Below are 16,841 nucleotides of genomic sequence, written 5' to 3'. Positions count from 1 at the left end.
CAGTCCCATGAACCTGCACCAAACATTATTGCTTGTGCAGCATGCTAATAACTTAAGAAATGTGTTCATAGGAGTATAATCCGAGCTCAGCTGGCTTGATCCAAGAAGTCTATGTGCTGGTAAAAACAAGTATTGTTATAATCTGAAACATTTTCTTGGGACATAAAATCCACACAGGGAAACAAAATGTTTCTGTTGTATTTGAGCCAAATACTGGGCTTTAAGTACCTGATTTATTAATTCACAAGGTTTGTAGCTCAGAAGGTTATATGATTGAATTAATCATAAAGCGTGTTGAGCAACACCAACATTACCCCAGTGTTTTGTTATAATATATATATATATATATATATATATATATATATATATATATATATATATATATATAGAGAGAGAGATAGGATAGAGAGAGATACACACACACACACACACACACACACACACACACACACACACATTTAAATGAATTGCATTAATACATTTCAAAAGAGACAGCAAAATTCTGCTAAAATGTTTATTCTATTTTGGTCTTGTACATTCAATGTATTTTTACATGTAAACTTAATCTCAACTCAATGTTTTAAAAAATCCTTCATATTTGATTTGAACACTGAACACTAATGTACAAGAGAATAGTCCGCTGTCTGATTCCGTTTTTATAACTCACCAACTGCATAATGCACGACCCAACACATAAGAAACAAACAAAAACGAAAACAGACAAACCGTAAATCAGACCTACATATTCATACAGGTGTCTCATATAGTATCATTATTAGAGTTTGTTTTCTGAAAAACCGTATTGTCCGTCTGTGTCTTTGTAAGTGTTTGAGTGACTAACAAAAAGTATTCCCCTCTAATTAACAAACTGTATTATGGCACATAACGTCAGAGTAAATATGGCATAAAGACAACAATTCATGACAGCAATATGAGATACGATAACACTTTCATAATGCTTAACTGTTAGGCCCAATTGCTTGTGTTTTACACAGTAGTCTAAAGAACAGCTGGAAAGAAACGTGAGTGCTGTAAAAGAATGATTGTCACTAATGTCCATCTATGTGAATTGAAGGAATACCTCCACACTGAACAATAACATATCCTGTTTCACAGATAAATGCTGAATGACAAGGATACTGAGAGAGAATAGACCAAACTGACAGAAATGAAGAGGCCACATGTTGTTTCCTAGCTTGTGTTTCGCCAATTTCTGTTTAGTTTGCACCCCTTCTCAGGCGTGGTATAGTCCAGGGCTTCAGAGGCCGTCAGGCTAACAGGAGGAGCAGCAGGGTTCAAGTGTGGTGGGCTGAGTAGGGTTTATAGTTGACGGTGGAATACAAAATCAGGGAAATATGCACTGAGAAAAACACAATCATACAGATGCTGAGGTTTAGAGGTGTGGGACAAAGAAGGAAACATCATTTACGACAACATCAAGATAAAATTGGACAGGGAGAACTACAGTGAAACACTTGGATGTGCAGGTCGACCAGGCATCAGTGCAGAGAGGAGAAGATTCTGGAGCTTTGAGGACCCAAGAATTCATATTCCTCAGAGACGCTGCAGCAGAGGAATGAGAGCCACAGCCTGGGTGCTAGGGTTGGACCCCGCCAAAGGGAGGCACATGGCTAATTTGAAGGGATTGAGTGTCAACAGCAGCCCGACTTGCTCTCAGCAGCCACAGTCTCCTGGTCCAGTTTGATCCGGTCTCCATTGCTCTCCTCATACGGCAACCCTTTGTCGTTAGCTAAGATGCTCTCTACCAGGAAACGTGCTGCCTCATCCACGTTGATGTTGTCCTAGGAAAAGGTCAGAACAGTCCGTCAGTGTGTTTTTTCACATTATATTTGTTGTGTTTTTAACATCGAAAGAACAGGGACTGTGATAAGACACGTTGTACATTTACACCGTAGTGACTATTCAGACACTAGTCCATTTCTTTGCTTTAGTAGGAGGAATAACAGAATTGCTTCGGAAGTCTACTCAACCCATTTACACTGTCTCCCAGCTGTTAAAGCAACAGCTGGGAGACAGAGACAGTTACCAGAGACAAGTTAAAAAACGCCATTTGCTTTTGTCCTTCACACTGTCGTCCCATGGGTTGAAGAGGTAATGATTATTAATGGCCTTTCTCCGGACTCTATAGTAACAAAGATGTTTACAAAGAGGCTTGGACACCTTAGGTAAAGGGGTGAAATATATTTTAAAAATTGCTTGTAGAAAAGAAAATTGAGTGGCAAAAGTCAAGAATTAAATTAGCAACACAAATCTAATTGCTTTTTAATTAAAAATAGAATTTGAAATCTGGCAAGAAGCAACATTTGTCCAAATGTACTGTCCCAATCTGTAAATTAATCGGAAGTGCATGTGAACACAATAACATGATTATGAGAACTGTCTACATCTCTTCTGAACTTCTGATTTTACAATGAGTAGAGGGCGTGCACCAATCAGAACCAGAGGAACATCCCAATAAGAGAGCCCAAGTTGTTGATTACATCATAGCAAAGTCGGATTAGGACCACAGAAAATGAACAGCACCTCAAAATTTAAACAACTGACCTTCCTCAGCCACAAACTCCTCAAGACTGTGATGAAAACAATGCATATCTCAGCATGATCTTTATGAATTATTCTTTCGTACGACGTTAAGGAATGTGTTCTGTCACTTGGTACTCACTGACAGAATTCCAATCACGCTTTGTTGTAGGTTGAGTTTATAACCAGGGTGACAGGCACTCAAAACAACAACACTTCATTGCACTCACAGAAAGGAGATGGCCAGAAAGGCTTTGCACACATCACTCACACACACACACACACTCACTCACTTCACATGACACAACACGTGACATAGCTGCAAGGGCCTCAGCATATTTGGAATTAGTTAACTAAGTTTACTCCTGCTGCCGAAACCCATCACAGCATTCCTCAGCATGGAAGTACAAAAGGTTGTTTCAGTTTAAAATGCAGAAGTACGTATGTGTTTGCAAGCGTCTTTTGGCTCATTGACTGTTTCTTAGAAGGAGGAGGATGAATTTGAAAAAGACACACATATGACGGCAAAGGAGGTGAGGGAAACGCGTGAGGAAGCTTTTCTCTGGAGTCTCATAGTTAAGAGGATGAACATTTGACTTCACTGTGATTCGAGCACTCGTCAGACACGACTGCATCTCACAAAGGAAGTGATTTATCACGGAGCGTGAGGTGGCACACACAGACTGCTGGCAGCATTTTGTTTGTGTCAGCCTTCGTGCTCTCACACAGTTACCTGCTGATGAGTTTTACTTTATTGCATTGAGAGTATATGCACTTCATCAGACCTCACAACACAGACTAACAGCTGTGGAAACTTTTGGTACCTGAACACACATTTCAAAGGGAAATATTGTACTGTTTATTACATTACATTTGTTTCACAGCTATTGTTACTACTACTACTACTACTACTACTACTACTACTACTACTACTACTACTACTACTACTACTACTAGTTACTCACTTTTCAAATGTAGATTTTTTTAATACAAAATATATGATTTATTTACAAAATGTGATTTTTTTTAACCATTAAACTACCCATTAACAGTATATTGAATGAATATAGCCCATAATTGGCAAACCCCTCATCTTCTTAAAACACACTTCATTCAAACTCAAGAACAAGCGATGTATCATGAGTCATGGTTAACAATCTTGCCAAAAACTATATTTTAGTCTGCAACATCAGTCAATGTGATGCGATACCGTACCACCATCAGTTGGCCAATAGATCCCACTGGTTGAAAAGATAAATGTCCGTAGCTATTGTGCATGAATGGCAAAGTGCTTGTCACAAATTTCAAACTGTATCATTGATAAAATGTAAAAAAAAAAAGAAAAAGAAAAAGATCCTTATAACAGTTATCTACAAACTGCCATTCTTAACACTGTATTTTGAGTGAGTGCCGAAGAGATTAACAAAAAACAATTACTCCATGTAACTATTTCACAATTGCCACAGTGTAAGCAGTATGATTACACCATTCAGAAAGGGGACAGTGGCGCATTTCCTGTCATGAGAAGTGAACAAGTCATTCAGTAAAACGAAAAAATGTACTGCATTACAGTCACATTGGCTCCTCTTATTTTGACTCGACTGTGTGGGCAAAGAAATGATCACATCTGATTTGCCGCAAACTCAAGTCACGTTGAGTAAAATAATATTTGAAGACATTACTATTCATGGTTTGGACCATGACTCAATAAGCTCGAAAAGGAGAAATTAATCCTAATTATGCAAGATATTTCAGCCATTCCTTCTAATGTATTGATCGCTTACCTTAGCTGAGGTTTCGAACCAGCCCAGAAAGCCAGTCTCTTTGCAGAAATTGTCCATAAGGGCCGTGTTGTTGGAGCTCTCTTTCTTCTGGTCGCATTTATTGGCGAGCAGCACTGAGGGGATGGGGTTGCCATTAGCCAGCTTCACCTTGCTGTCAAGGTCATGCTTCCATTTAGACACCGCCTCAAACGTGGTGCCCCTTGTCACATCGAACACCACGAAGGCCCCCACAGCCTCCTTGTAGTACACTCGCGTCATGTTCCCAAATCGTTCCTGACCTGAGTGGATAAGAGGAGAAATTAGAGGAATTCTTTGCATTTTGACAAAGCAGCTAAAAGCTAGATGAGTAAAAGATGGTGCAACATCACATGAATTACTGCAACATCAGACATGTTAACCCAGAAGATCTCCCATTCTATTTACCCACCTGATCACTCTCTGATCTAGAGGACTACTACAGAGATCGTTTATCTTTTGCACTCGATACTCTAGCCTCTCTGAAAACACAACGCCAGCTCATGGTTTAAGGTCGGCACCTGGAGAGACTCTGCACTAAGACTGGATTGGCTGTCCGTAAAAATATTTTGATCATATGCGCAATTAATAAAATGTTCTTTCAATAGCTAAAATCTGCATTATGCCAATACTGTCTGTGCAGGTGACGGGGTCCTAGAAATGTGTTTTACAGGGTGAAAAGGTTACTCAATCAATATGAACCTTTCTCATGAACAATGCTCTGCTTTTTTGAAGTTTTTCAGCTCAAAAAAGAACAGAATTCATTACATCATACAGACTTATTTACCATCAGCGAGTCCCATGGAACCGTCCCTTCCACTGTCCAATGTGACTTCAGTCTTTCAACTGAACATTTTTGAAGTTATTACTAAATCCAACATCTCCAGGTGTCTCCTGGATCCAATCCCCACAACCCTAATTAAAGCACACTCGCCTTCTATCATTTCCCTGATCATTTCTTCCTCCATTGTGTCACAACTCCGAGAGAGCTCAACAATTTTCATCCTCCAAGTGTGGCCAAAAAAATCCGACCTACTTTTCCTAATTTGCCAAGGGCCTAATCTGCACAGAGAACGGCAGAAGTAATCTGCCATAATAATTAGCCCTTTCTCTGTAGTCATTCTCTGAGACGATATTTCACAAAGGCAAAGAGAGGGGGATTACCAGCAGGATATGTGGTGTCACTATCAACCCAAGAAGGTCTCTTCTGGACATTTGCTTTATACATCTCTAAAATCTACTGATCGTATTCACATCCCACCAACTATTTAAAGATCAATTAGAGGTATTTTTCATTCTGTATTTGAAATGCATTCACGTTTCTTTTAGATGCCATCACATCATGGGGAAACGACTACAGACACAAGGATTTAATAACTATAGTCATAACAAATTCAAATTTCCAAACTTTAAAAGTTATGTGAGGTACTTTCAACTGGTTATGAAGCGATGCCTCTCTATCTGGCCCACATAAGTAAAGCAAGACCATCAGGGAGATTGGCTATTTCTATATAGTTTTTCATAATGCTCGTCATCATTGCCACAAGGTCGGATTCTGTGCAAAATCACGCAGATTCAGCAGAAAACACCCTCAGCTCGGTCTCCAGGCCTCCGGCATCGACCAAACTACCGCGGACAGACCCAGATCCGGCTTCGCTGCAGCCTTCGGCGTGCCAGGCGCAAAGCTCTCCATCTCCATCTCCTCCTCCGGCCGGGAGCAGAGAAGAGCCTCAGTGCTCTGCCTGTCCCCGCTGGGAGCAAACACCGACACCATGCCGCTGGAAGCCCAGAAAATATTGCTGGAGGGAAGGGAGGCCCCGGGAGAACCAGAACCAGGACTCAGCGGGGCTGACTGTCAAGTGACATGAGAGGTTTTCTAAAGGGACCGCCAAAATCAACACAAAGTTAAGAGTTCTGTGTGATAGCTTTAATAAGCACACTTAAAATGAAACCTTTAAGAGGAAACGGGCTCTTGAGGTGAGAAAAGCAATTCCAGGAGCAGCGCTCTGACGTATCTCCTCCTCTGCACACATCACTTCACCTTTGCATAAGTGTGCACTGAGGTGTGCAGCTCAAAACCTCGTTGGGGGAAGTGAATCTATAATCAGCGGTTCAACTGGCAAAAGGTATATGTCTGGTAACACTTGGCTGACGTCACACTTTCAAGCATATTTATCGGATAAAAACCATCCCTTGGTTTCGGCCACGGATTGATTCATTTAAATCTGTATTAATGAGAAGCAGCTGGGCCCTTCTCCTTTTTTTCTCTCCATCATTAAACTTCCCTCTGCTTTTGTGCAGCACCATTGTTTTTTTTGCTGGGTACAATCAACAACAGTGACTTCCTCAGACTTTCATCAATCTGACAACTTTTGGCTTGTAGTGTTTCTCAGAGGAAAGACACAACCCGAATATTAACGATAAGGCTGATATTCTGCATTTTTCTTACCGTCAACAAATTCCATGAAAAGACCAAAACCAACAACGTGTCTCTCGATTCTTTCAAGCTTTCCCCAGCCTGTATGTTGCTCTTAGCCTGCAGGCTGATTTGTCTTCTCGTCCTGTTTAAAGGATGGACCGCAAATATTTGCTTTCAATTCCAACGACGACTAAACAATGTCCTTAAACAGTTGCGTATGAAGTTCAAAGTAGTAAAGAAACATGTTACATTGATGGGATTTAAATGGTTTTTGAACAACAATGTCGGTCTATGGCAGAGAGCCATCATATCATGCTTTGGCTATACCGATAATACTTGTTATTGGGATTCACTTATTGTTGGTTTTGGTCTTTTCATGGGATTTGCATTAAAAATGTATTACCAGACTCCCATTATAACCACTGTGGTGCACAGATAAGTTGGTTGCTCAAAATAAAACCAAAAACAGGTTAGGTAGTAACTGAAAAACACAGCGGTGGGTTGACGCCCACCGAAAGAAGAACCGAGTACAAGCATGCGCAGACTAACTTTGATCATGATCTGTGACCAGGACAGATGCAAAACATTTTCAGACAGAAGGCTGTTTCATGCTAAAAAAGAAATGACATCTATGTTTCAGACAATCAGTCAGAACTCTTTGTCCACATACAACAAAAAAAGCAGTTTGTCATGGTTGGTTTTACTCTTTGTGTTTTTTCTTCATATAACAGTAGTTTTTAACCACACAAACACACAATAGATCTTGCGAAAGCTTCCAAATATGGTTCCTGTTTTTGAGCTTGTGTGTGCCATCATCAGTTTTATTGCACAAGATTCAGGTTTTTCCAAGTATAACTGAAAATATAGGTCTCTTTTAGTTTTCGGACCTGAACAGACCTATAGCAGCATCCAAAAACATTTATAACTCAGATGTAGTCATCGTCTAAACTTGTGACATCAGATTACAAGCAAGGGATTTTTTTTCTGGTTGAACTAACTCTCATTTGTGTTGGGTGGCATGTATGACATGTTGTGCCGTTAAAGCACCTGCTCATTTAACTTAAAATTTAGATTCAGTCTAAATGACTCCTGGTACTATTTTACAGATTTAGCACATCTTTCTGCTACACTGCTCCAATACAAGAAAGGAGACAGGGCAAACGTAATTGTACAGCGTATTAGACAATTTGCAACCACGAGAGCTGAGTTAGAGTTAGACCATGAACCAAGAACAGGATCGAGGAACAGTGAGCACAGCTTCTCTCAGCATACTTTCACTTTACTGTGGGTTCTTACCCAGCCGCGCAAAGCTCTGGAATGGCGTGGCACAGTGCGGGTGTGAGCGAGAGAGTGAATACACTGTGGGGCCTACAGGCCTGACGGTAATTGCTCATAATTGAGAGTCTAATTTTAGCTGATATAACCCCAGGTGAATTCACCAGAGACACGACACAGTGGGATAAAGAGCCGATAAGACAGAAAAAAAGGCTTTAATTCCCAGGCCTGGTAGAACTCATACATCCAGCAGAGTGGAGGCAAAGGCAGAATATGGAAATAAATAATGGCTGAATCATTTCCAAGGCACGTGTCTTCTTTTTCTTCTATTGCAAGGTCTGACTCAGCCCCAGCTTAATGTTTAGCCAGAACGGAGAGACTGAATATTCACCAGAGGTAAAGAATACAGTGCACAATGTTTTATTCAGGTAAACAAAATCGTGTGAACAGAGCGACAAGGACAGGTGAGCAGACCCGTTATTTCATGACATTCATAAACGACTTTTGTGCTCTGATGAAAAGATGGACCAACGATGGGACAATAGCTGAAATAGCTTTTGACAATAGCTTTTCTTTGTCTGCTCACCTTGGACCAGGAACTGTTACGAATGAATTGCAGACTTGCAAGGTTGGCCAGCAAACACTGACTTGCCTTAAGAAGCTTGTCGTGTACACGCATGCTTTCTGACATATCTTCAGCATGATCATTCATCTATACTAGCAGCCGAGGACAAAACTTGAGAAGCCACCATGTCATCGTCTACATTCAACACTTGACTTGATTTTCTGACATGTCCAGTCCTTATAGCTGGGTCGATGTGTGGGGACTTCACCCCACCTTCAACCTCACTCCTCCTGGGGGAGAAGCGGCTGGATGGAAAAGGGATAGATCAATCAATATCACCGATGTGATTGCAGTTGCACATGTGCACACACGCACGCTTACACCTGACTGCTGCATGGTGTAATGAGTTCTTTGGGGTATTGATAAGGTGCTCCAGCGCAGAAGTGGCTAATATTAAATGACAGCAAATCCCATGACGCCTGACCTTTAAAGTGTCATAAGGAAGTCCTGATAATCATTCAGCTGCATTTACTACATTTCCACTCCTGTTGCTGAAGTTCAACACAATGTTCTGCACTACTCCTGAGTGCTTTGGTAAACAAAAGCCCTCTTTGTTGAATGACATCAGTGTGCACCATGTTGGTGCTGGTGATATTCTCCATTTTTTTATTGATAAAAAAATGACATAGAAAGACAGAAAGCAACATTGCTTTATACCGTCTTCCAATACTTTATTATTTCTCCAGTCAGTCTTTGGCACTCTTAACCCACAAGTTCTTACTGAATATACATCTGCAAAAAACATGAATATACATCTGCAAAAAACAGGTTAAGAATATATATTCTAATAATTTTCTAAAACAGCTGGGCACTGCAGTTTTTAGAAATGAATACTGAAACATGAGTAATAAATACATTCTGCTTGGGACTTTTTTCCAGACGCGGATTTGGACCGCTACTAATCATTTACAACTGCAATCACCGTAACTGTGGAAATGACTTACAAATAAACTACAGTGCTACATGTTCATCACAATCTAATGAAAAGGTCACTCAGTGCAATGTTGTGTCTCATGAATGTGTTTTTAAATAGATTTCTACATACACAGAAGATGTTAGAAGGATCAGTTCATTGTCGGGTTTGATGATTTTTTGGGGATTGGTTGACAATAAGAAAAATAGATCTTTTCCTCTATTAATCAAATAATCCATTGTGTGACACTTTTATTTTTGACAGGGACAGTGCACAGCTTCTTAGCTGTACCAGAGATAGCTATAAGCTAATTTACGTATGTATTCTTTTTAGCAGCAAATCATATGAACGATATACTATTTACTCACTGAATGCCACAGAGGAGCATGAGACTGCAGAGAGAACAAAGACGTGTGCTGTTGCCTCAAACGCTCAACATGCCTACAAACTAAAAGAGAAGTGTACGTAAAGAAAGACGGTTAACTATTGTGGAATTCCAAAGGCTTTTAAAACGTGGACAATTCACTTCAATCTACCACACGAATGACCTCAAGTACGGTTAGGTATCAACACGCGAAATCTGCAGAAATCTGCAGTTACAGATCTATATGATGAAAAATAATCTGTTTAGTTACAGCCACTGTATCATCTCTGTTTGTGTGGGAGAAACATAAATAAAAGTCTCATCATTATCCATAGCCGTGGCAACCCCAGTTTCCTCTCCGGTCGTACAGATTGCTATCCTGTGGGTGGGTTACCATAGAAACTGTCCAAGCCAGACACGGCAGTAGCAACAGCAGCAGTCTGCGTCTGTCGTTAGGAGGCAACTGGCTGTGAAACTTCCCCACACGGCCTCCCAACAACTAAAATAAAAGACAACACAGGCTCCAGTCATTAAGGTGGTCTTCAGCACGAGCTGTAAAGGAGAGACTGAACAACACATGACCGGCACGGTCAAATTCCACTGAGCAGCATGTGAGAACTTATTAGAGCTTACAACGGCCTTCAGCACTGAACAGAGTCTGAATTATACCACTTTAAGAGGTATGCTATGGCCTTTGTTTCCCCTCCAACCGAACGGGTTAGTGTGGGCTGGTCTACATAAAGCTTTGGCACAAGGTTGCAGGAATTAAGCTCAAAATACTAACACAGTGGAAACCGCTTATATGTATCAAAACGCTTGGGACAGAATCGTTCCTATACAGACGCTGTTTAAATAATTTGCTTATAGTGATAGCAAGTAGTCCCAATGTCAGTCAATCAAATTCTGCAAACAGCGAAGCTCTCCATTTCATTACTGTATATTCCTGCAATAAACATACTTTAGAATATTAAGATGGGAATCTCTCTGCATAGGAAATAAAGACAATAATTTGTTTTTGTTATGTCCGCTTAAGGTGATCAATGTGACCCCGACAGACGAGGTTTCCACTGTCTTTGTTGTGCAAGATCCATTTAAAACTATCTGCCGATGGTCTTTTCTCACTTCCTGAAAAGCTATGACATGGTTATTATGGATTCATTAGGTCGTCTAGTTTCATATGAGCCCAGTATCTTCATTAGCGTTAATACTGAGATTGCTACAGCCTCGTCACAGGTTTTGTGGCCTTGGTGTGAACAGGATTTGCAGAAGCCTTAAAGGGTAAATGCATCCAGTATCCAGACAAAAGACAGAAATAAATAAATAAAACAGAAGGTGTTGAATCGTGGAAAAGCGTTTGAGTGAGAAAGAAAAGGGTGTTCTTAATGTTCGTGTCAGGGGTCAATGTAGAAAGGGATTTTCCTGACAGTACGGCCGGTTAGCACTGTGATGGAAACCGCGTCACACATCCTGTTAATGTGCGACCTCCTGCTCCTACAGGAACGTTGGATGCTACAAGGTGCGGCCTTTTTTACACTATGCCATGGTGGTAATTATCCTGTCCAATGGCATAGACGAATCCAGGAGAGACTAGCAATTTGGGGTGAAAAGGGGGTGGTAGAGCTTCGAACTTCACATGGTGACTTCCATGGTGCAACCATCTCGTAGAAGCCTCTGATTACCATCATTCCTCCCAGACTGTAATCATTAGTATGGTTGGTAAAAGTCAACGCAACTCAGAAGTTGCTCTTAGCGTTGCCAAGAGGATAATTCCTCCTCCTTTTCCGCATGATTAAATGGCTTAATGGCTGGCCTTAATGACTTGGCAATTATACCTCCAGCTTTTGCTCTTTCACGCCCACGTTTCGTTACTTATTTTATCCGGGATGCGTCCTCAGGCCAGACCTTGGTGTAGGTGTGAATAATATGGTTTAGTATCCGTGTCATCTAACCTCAAACTTTCTTTCTGGTGACAGTGTGTGTGCATGTTCTGTTAATCTAATACGTGCAAGCGTGTTGCCTTTGTCTCTTATCATATCAGTCTAAGCATGTGTGTGTGTGTGTGTGTGCGTCAGTGTTTTATTTACCCTCGCAGATCGTCTGATCGAGTGCTGTCTGGCTGTGACAGGCAGACGGCCTTCCCTGGCACTCGGTCACAGATGCCCCTGCACACTGAGCTTGTGTTGCAAAGGGCCCAAGTGACAGCGGGGGAACGTAGCCCACACCGCCAAGCAGTCTGTAACGACACACCCCCACAAACACACACACACACACACACCAAACTGTCTAGCCCCTTTCTGTCACCGCTGTAAGCGATGTAATAAATATAAAAAACAGCAGTACTCTGACCATCTGTCCTGATCTGTCTCAGCATATGAGGTTTGTTTAATTGAGGGAGAGGGTGGACCTGCGCAACCATGGTGACTTTCAAAACGTATGAATACAACATATCTAGAGGCAGGACTGATCCTGTTTGTCTTTCAACAGGATACAGAAATAAAGAAAAGGATATGTTGACATTTTCACTTGCATGCCCTCGTGTGCATACAGTATAAGCATGTGAGTTTTGTTACAGAACAGACTTCAATATACGTGAACACATCCTTTAAATCAGAGCTTACTTACAGTGTGTACACAATGGATATGACCCACAGCAGCTGACTCATAAAATACTCAGGCAATAAAACAGTTTAGACTAAGAGGACGAAAGAAGCTATAACTGCCACTTCAGGCCAGGACCGTCTGAGCAGCATGTACTAGAAAACAGTCCCTATTCTCTGCAGTGCATGTGGCGCTAAATCACTTGCACATGGTGACTTTCAACCATCTTGAATATTTTGGAGAAACTGAAATTCTCCGACACTGTTTACCCAAGTATCTCCAGCTCTGGCATGTGCATCAACTCTGGAGACCCATGACTTGGAATCAGGTTCGGTATCGGATTACTTTCACATTTTTTGGATGCTATGGGCCAATCGGCATGAGGGTGTGGTATACTTCTACTGTAAGAGATGGTAAATAAGTCCAATCTTAATGACAGCAGACATAATCATGAATAGTCAGTTTATCATCCCACCGCAGACAAACATCAAAATGTTTACAGGGTTACAATGTACGCAACTTAACTGCATCACAGTAGAAAGACTTTAGAGCAGCCAGCTGTTGATAGCCAGAGCATTTTGATGATCAATTACTTGTTTGTTTTCAAGTAGTTTGTAGTAGTAGTTAGTTATTTCCAGGTTCTCAAATGTCTTTTATGATAACAAACTGAATATTTGGGGTTTTGGACTGTGGGTCTGACAAAACAAGCTAATTAAATATGTCAACTACAGTTTTGGGATGACCCAATTTTTACTATTTTCTGACATGTAATAGACCTAACAATGAATAAACAAATTAAGAACATAATCTGCAGATTCATCAATAATGACAAATTCTTTACACACCGGCAATCCTTCGACCCCACCCCTCAGTTTCGAATGCCACCTTCTGAGAGAATGATTAACTACTGCCACCGTTCCTCTGCACACGTGAGATCAGGATTGTTTAGTCTGGAACTGGACCAAACGCATACAATTTGCATTCATAAACTGTCATGATTCAGCAATGTGCCATTTACAGCTACAGCAAACTAAAGAAGAGCCGGCACACTCCTTGGACCCTTTGCCACCAAGAGCATCCTCACACACAGACACATAAAAGAGCCCTGAAGCCATGTGATCTCATTCCACCCAACATAAAAATATCCACTGTAAATCGGCCTTATGAGTTACAGTTTATATGACCAGGCAATTTCACAAGCCCTAATGTGAGAGATGTATTTTTGGCTCTGAAGATAATCCAGATCCAACATGAAGAGAGAGAGAGAGGCTAATGGGACATCACAGACACCCTTTACCCACACACACCGGCCCACATTCCTGCTGAATCTGTCAGCTCGGTCGACATTTAAAAGTCAGTCAATTGTGTTTGCTGGTTTGTCTGCCTCTTCGCTTCCTCCCTCACCTGTCCTCTCAAGCATGCCATTTCTCAGACTCCTCTGTTTGCAGCGTGATCTTTTCTGTTGTGCTGAGAGATGAGCAAACAAAGTTAAGAGTTTAAATAGAAACGCCTGCTTGTGAGAAACTTTTATTTACACTGCTCGGATTTCTCTGGGCTTGCTTACTCAGCCTGCTGGAACGCACAGGTTGCTGTGTGAGCCGAGTGAAGAAGGAGCTCAGAGGAAGAATTTCCTGAACTGAAATCCTCTCACAAAATGCACGGGGTCACATGGGACAATAACATTTAATTAATTAAAGAGCATCACAGCGACTTTGCAACGTGAAACACTGCGAGAAATAAACATAAGGGCCAGTTAAGTCACTTAGTGCGGCTATAAAAACACATTTTAATCCCAAGAGAAAGTATTACAAGTATATTATTGTGGGGAGTTTCACGGAGGGGGCGGCGGCGCTCAGTCGGTAATAACAACGTGACCTACATTCCACTGACAATTATGAGCTGCCGTGATCATGAAGTGGAAAAGACACCATGTAGACGTGACCAACCGGTCTTTTCTGCAGGCAATTCCTATCGTGCTGCTTTGAGCTCGCGGGAATTCAACACGTTGCATAATGTTCATTTAAACACGTTTAGGGAGTACAACTCTGATTAAATGTATTTATCTCATTGTGAAATAACTCTTGGGCAATTAGCAGCCTGTGGAAGTGAAACTTCCCTGCGTAACGCACGCAAAAACGTTGAGCTTGACGGTGAAACCACCTGCTTCAGCTTAGTGACACCTATGTCATGTCACGCAATGGAAGCGAATGAGCGACGTCCTTACCTGCGATGTCCCACAGCTGTAACCTGACCAGCGTCTTGCTGTCCCAGTTGATGACTTTAAGGGCAAAGTCGACTCCGATCGTCGCCCTGTAGTGCTGCGAGAAGAGCTGGTGCACGTAGCGTTTGATGATGCTCGTTTTCCCGACGCCTAATTCCCCGATGACCAGCACTTTGAACAAGTACTCCTTACACTCGAACACCGAGCCCCCGGCCATGCTGACACTTGACACTGTTGCTCTAAACTCAGACAACTTCTGCTTCCTCGCGCATGTATTTGCTTCCTGTGAGGAGCTGTTGTGGGACTGGGGCTGACCAGAGGGCTGAGGGCCAGATGCAACAGAAATTGTTGTCTCTCTCTCCCCCCCCAACCACCCACCCCCTTCTCTTATTCCGCTCCTCCTTCTCCTGCTGCAGCTCGGCAACCACCTGATAAGTCATAGGACCCGGAAATGTAAGAAACTTCATACTCGCGCTCCCTTGCGCTGCTGCGGTTACTGTAAACTTTTTCATGTTTACAGGAAGCACCCAAACTTTGTCATGTAACGTGTCAACCAAATACACTGGGACTTTTGTTTTGTGTGTGTGTGTGTGTGATTTTTGTTTTTTGTTTTTTTCACAAAGAAACAAGTATCCATTATCTTCTAAATTCAGGAGTGTGGGATAAAAGATATGTTAAAGATATTGCTCTATATGAGTAATTATTTCTCTAATTTCTTCTTCTTGAGAGAAAAAGTCCAATTAACTGAAAAAAAAAAATCTGGCAAATATTTTATGTGCTGGAGGGTTCAAACTCGAACGTGTAAATTAAATATTGGCTTAAAACTAGCTGTTGTGTTCCTAAATCATGCTCATACGCCGACATCTTAAAGTGGGTTTTAAGATGAGCTCAGTAAAACTTTTCCTCTTCAGCTGAATATGAAAAAAGCCTTTTAGTGTCAAACGCACAAACTCAAATATAAGTGACAATCAGCAAAACACATTTTTGAGTACAGATGGACTTTATAATTTAGCTTGAGATGCCTTGAAAACCTCTTAAGGATCCTTGATTGCCCCCAAAATATATTTTGGAAACATTGGTTTCAGTTAATATTGAGCTTGGTGAGTCTTTCAGATTTGTTGCAGTTGAACCTATAAGACAAACCCGGTTTCCAGGCTGTTGTAGGCAGTAATCAGTCTTCTTAATATAAATAGTTTTATTTTACAGCATTGTTCAGCTTGCCCGAAACATAAAGGCCTATTTCACTCTAGATTTGACAGTGTTAAACAGGTGGCACCCTCTTATATTTTACACTGGATAAAATAATTTAACAACTTACACTATAATAGACTAAAAACATTTGGAAATACAATACAATTTCACTATGTACTGTATAGTCTTGTACTTTGAAATAAATGTGCATTCTTATAGATAAAGAACTAAGAAACTTAACCTCAAGTAAACTACTTCAGTTTATAATGCAAGATTGAAGCAAAATTGAAACATGTATAATCTCATTACAAGAAGCAACTAATCATTGGTTACCTTTACAACTGAATACTTTCAAGAGGATACAGTCGATCAAGTTAGCTTAAAAGTTACCCAAAAACCAAACACACTGCTCTTTGACAAGTATCTGAGGACAGTTTCAAAATGTATAAACTCTTTTTTTTTCTGTTGACATTCTAAATATAGAAACATTTATCAGTATTACAAACATACCACCTGTGTGAAAAACAAGAGATGGCTTAACAGTATTACAAACTTTGAGAACTCGTACAAGTACTGTGTTTTTCATTACAATGACACAGCAAACTCAGAAAACATGAGAAATATCCACATGGAAAGCAAAAGTAGTTCTTTTAACACGCCCCCATGCTCATAAGACTTGTTCTCATTGGTACGATTGAGTGTAAACTAAATAAACAACACCGCCATCATCTACAATCACGCTAACCTGTATCAGCTACATCGTAAAAATTGAAAGCAGGGATGTAGGTTGATAACAACTTCGTTTGGCACATTATATCCATGTCATATATCTTACAGCGCAAGTCTTCAGCGGAATCTCAGTTCAGTGATCATATTTTGTTGCACATCTCGCAAC

General features: G+C 40.9%; 1 protein-coding gene across 1 annotated transcript; it reads right to left on the bottom strand.

The window, feature by feature from the left end:
• Positions 1 to 500: 500 nt before the first annotated feature.
• Positions 501 to 15,103, bottom strand: rab32a (RAB32a, member RAS oncogene family). Its single transcript, XM_079180427.1, has 3 exons — positions 14,759 to 15,103; positions 4,326 to 4,603; positions 501 to 1,802 (listed from the first exon to the last, which is right to left on the bottom strand). Exons 1-3 carry the CDS (start codon positions 14,970 to 14,972, stop codon positions 1,653 to 1,655), a joined length of 642 nt encoding a protein of 213 aa, XP_079036553.1. The 5' UTR covers positions 14,973 to 15,103; the 3' UTR covers positions 501 to 1,652.
• Between the last annotated feature and the right edge of the window lie 1,738 nt (positions 15,104 to 16,841).

Source organism: Pholis gunnellus, assembly GCF_910591455.1.
Source record: "Pholis gunnellus genome assembly, chromosome: 19".
NCBI classification, from domain to species: Eukaryota; Metazoa; Chordata; class Actinopteri; order Perciformes; family Pholidae; genus Pholis; species Pholis gunnellus.
Note: the sequence above shows the minus strand (reverse complement) of the source record. Positions and strands in the feature narration are given on the sequence as shown.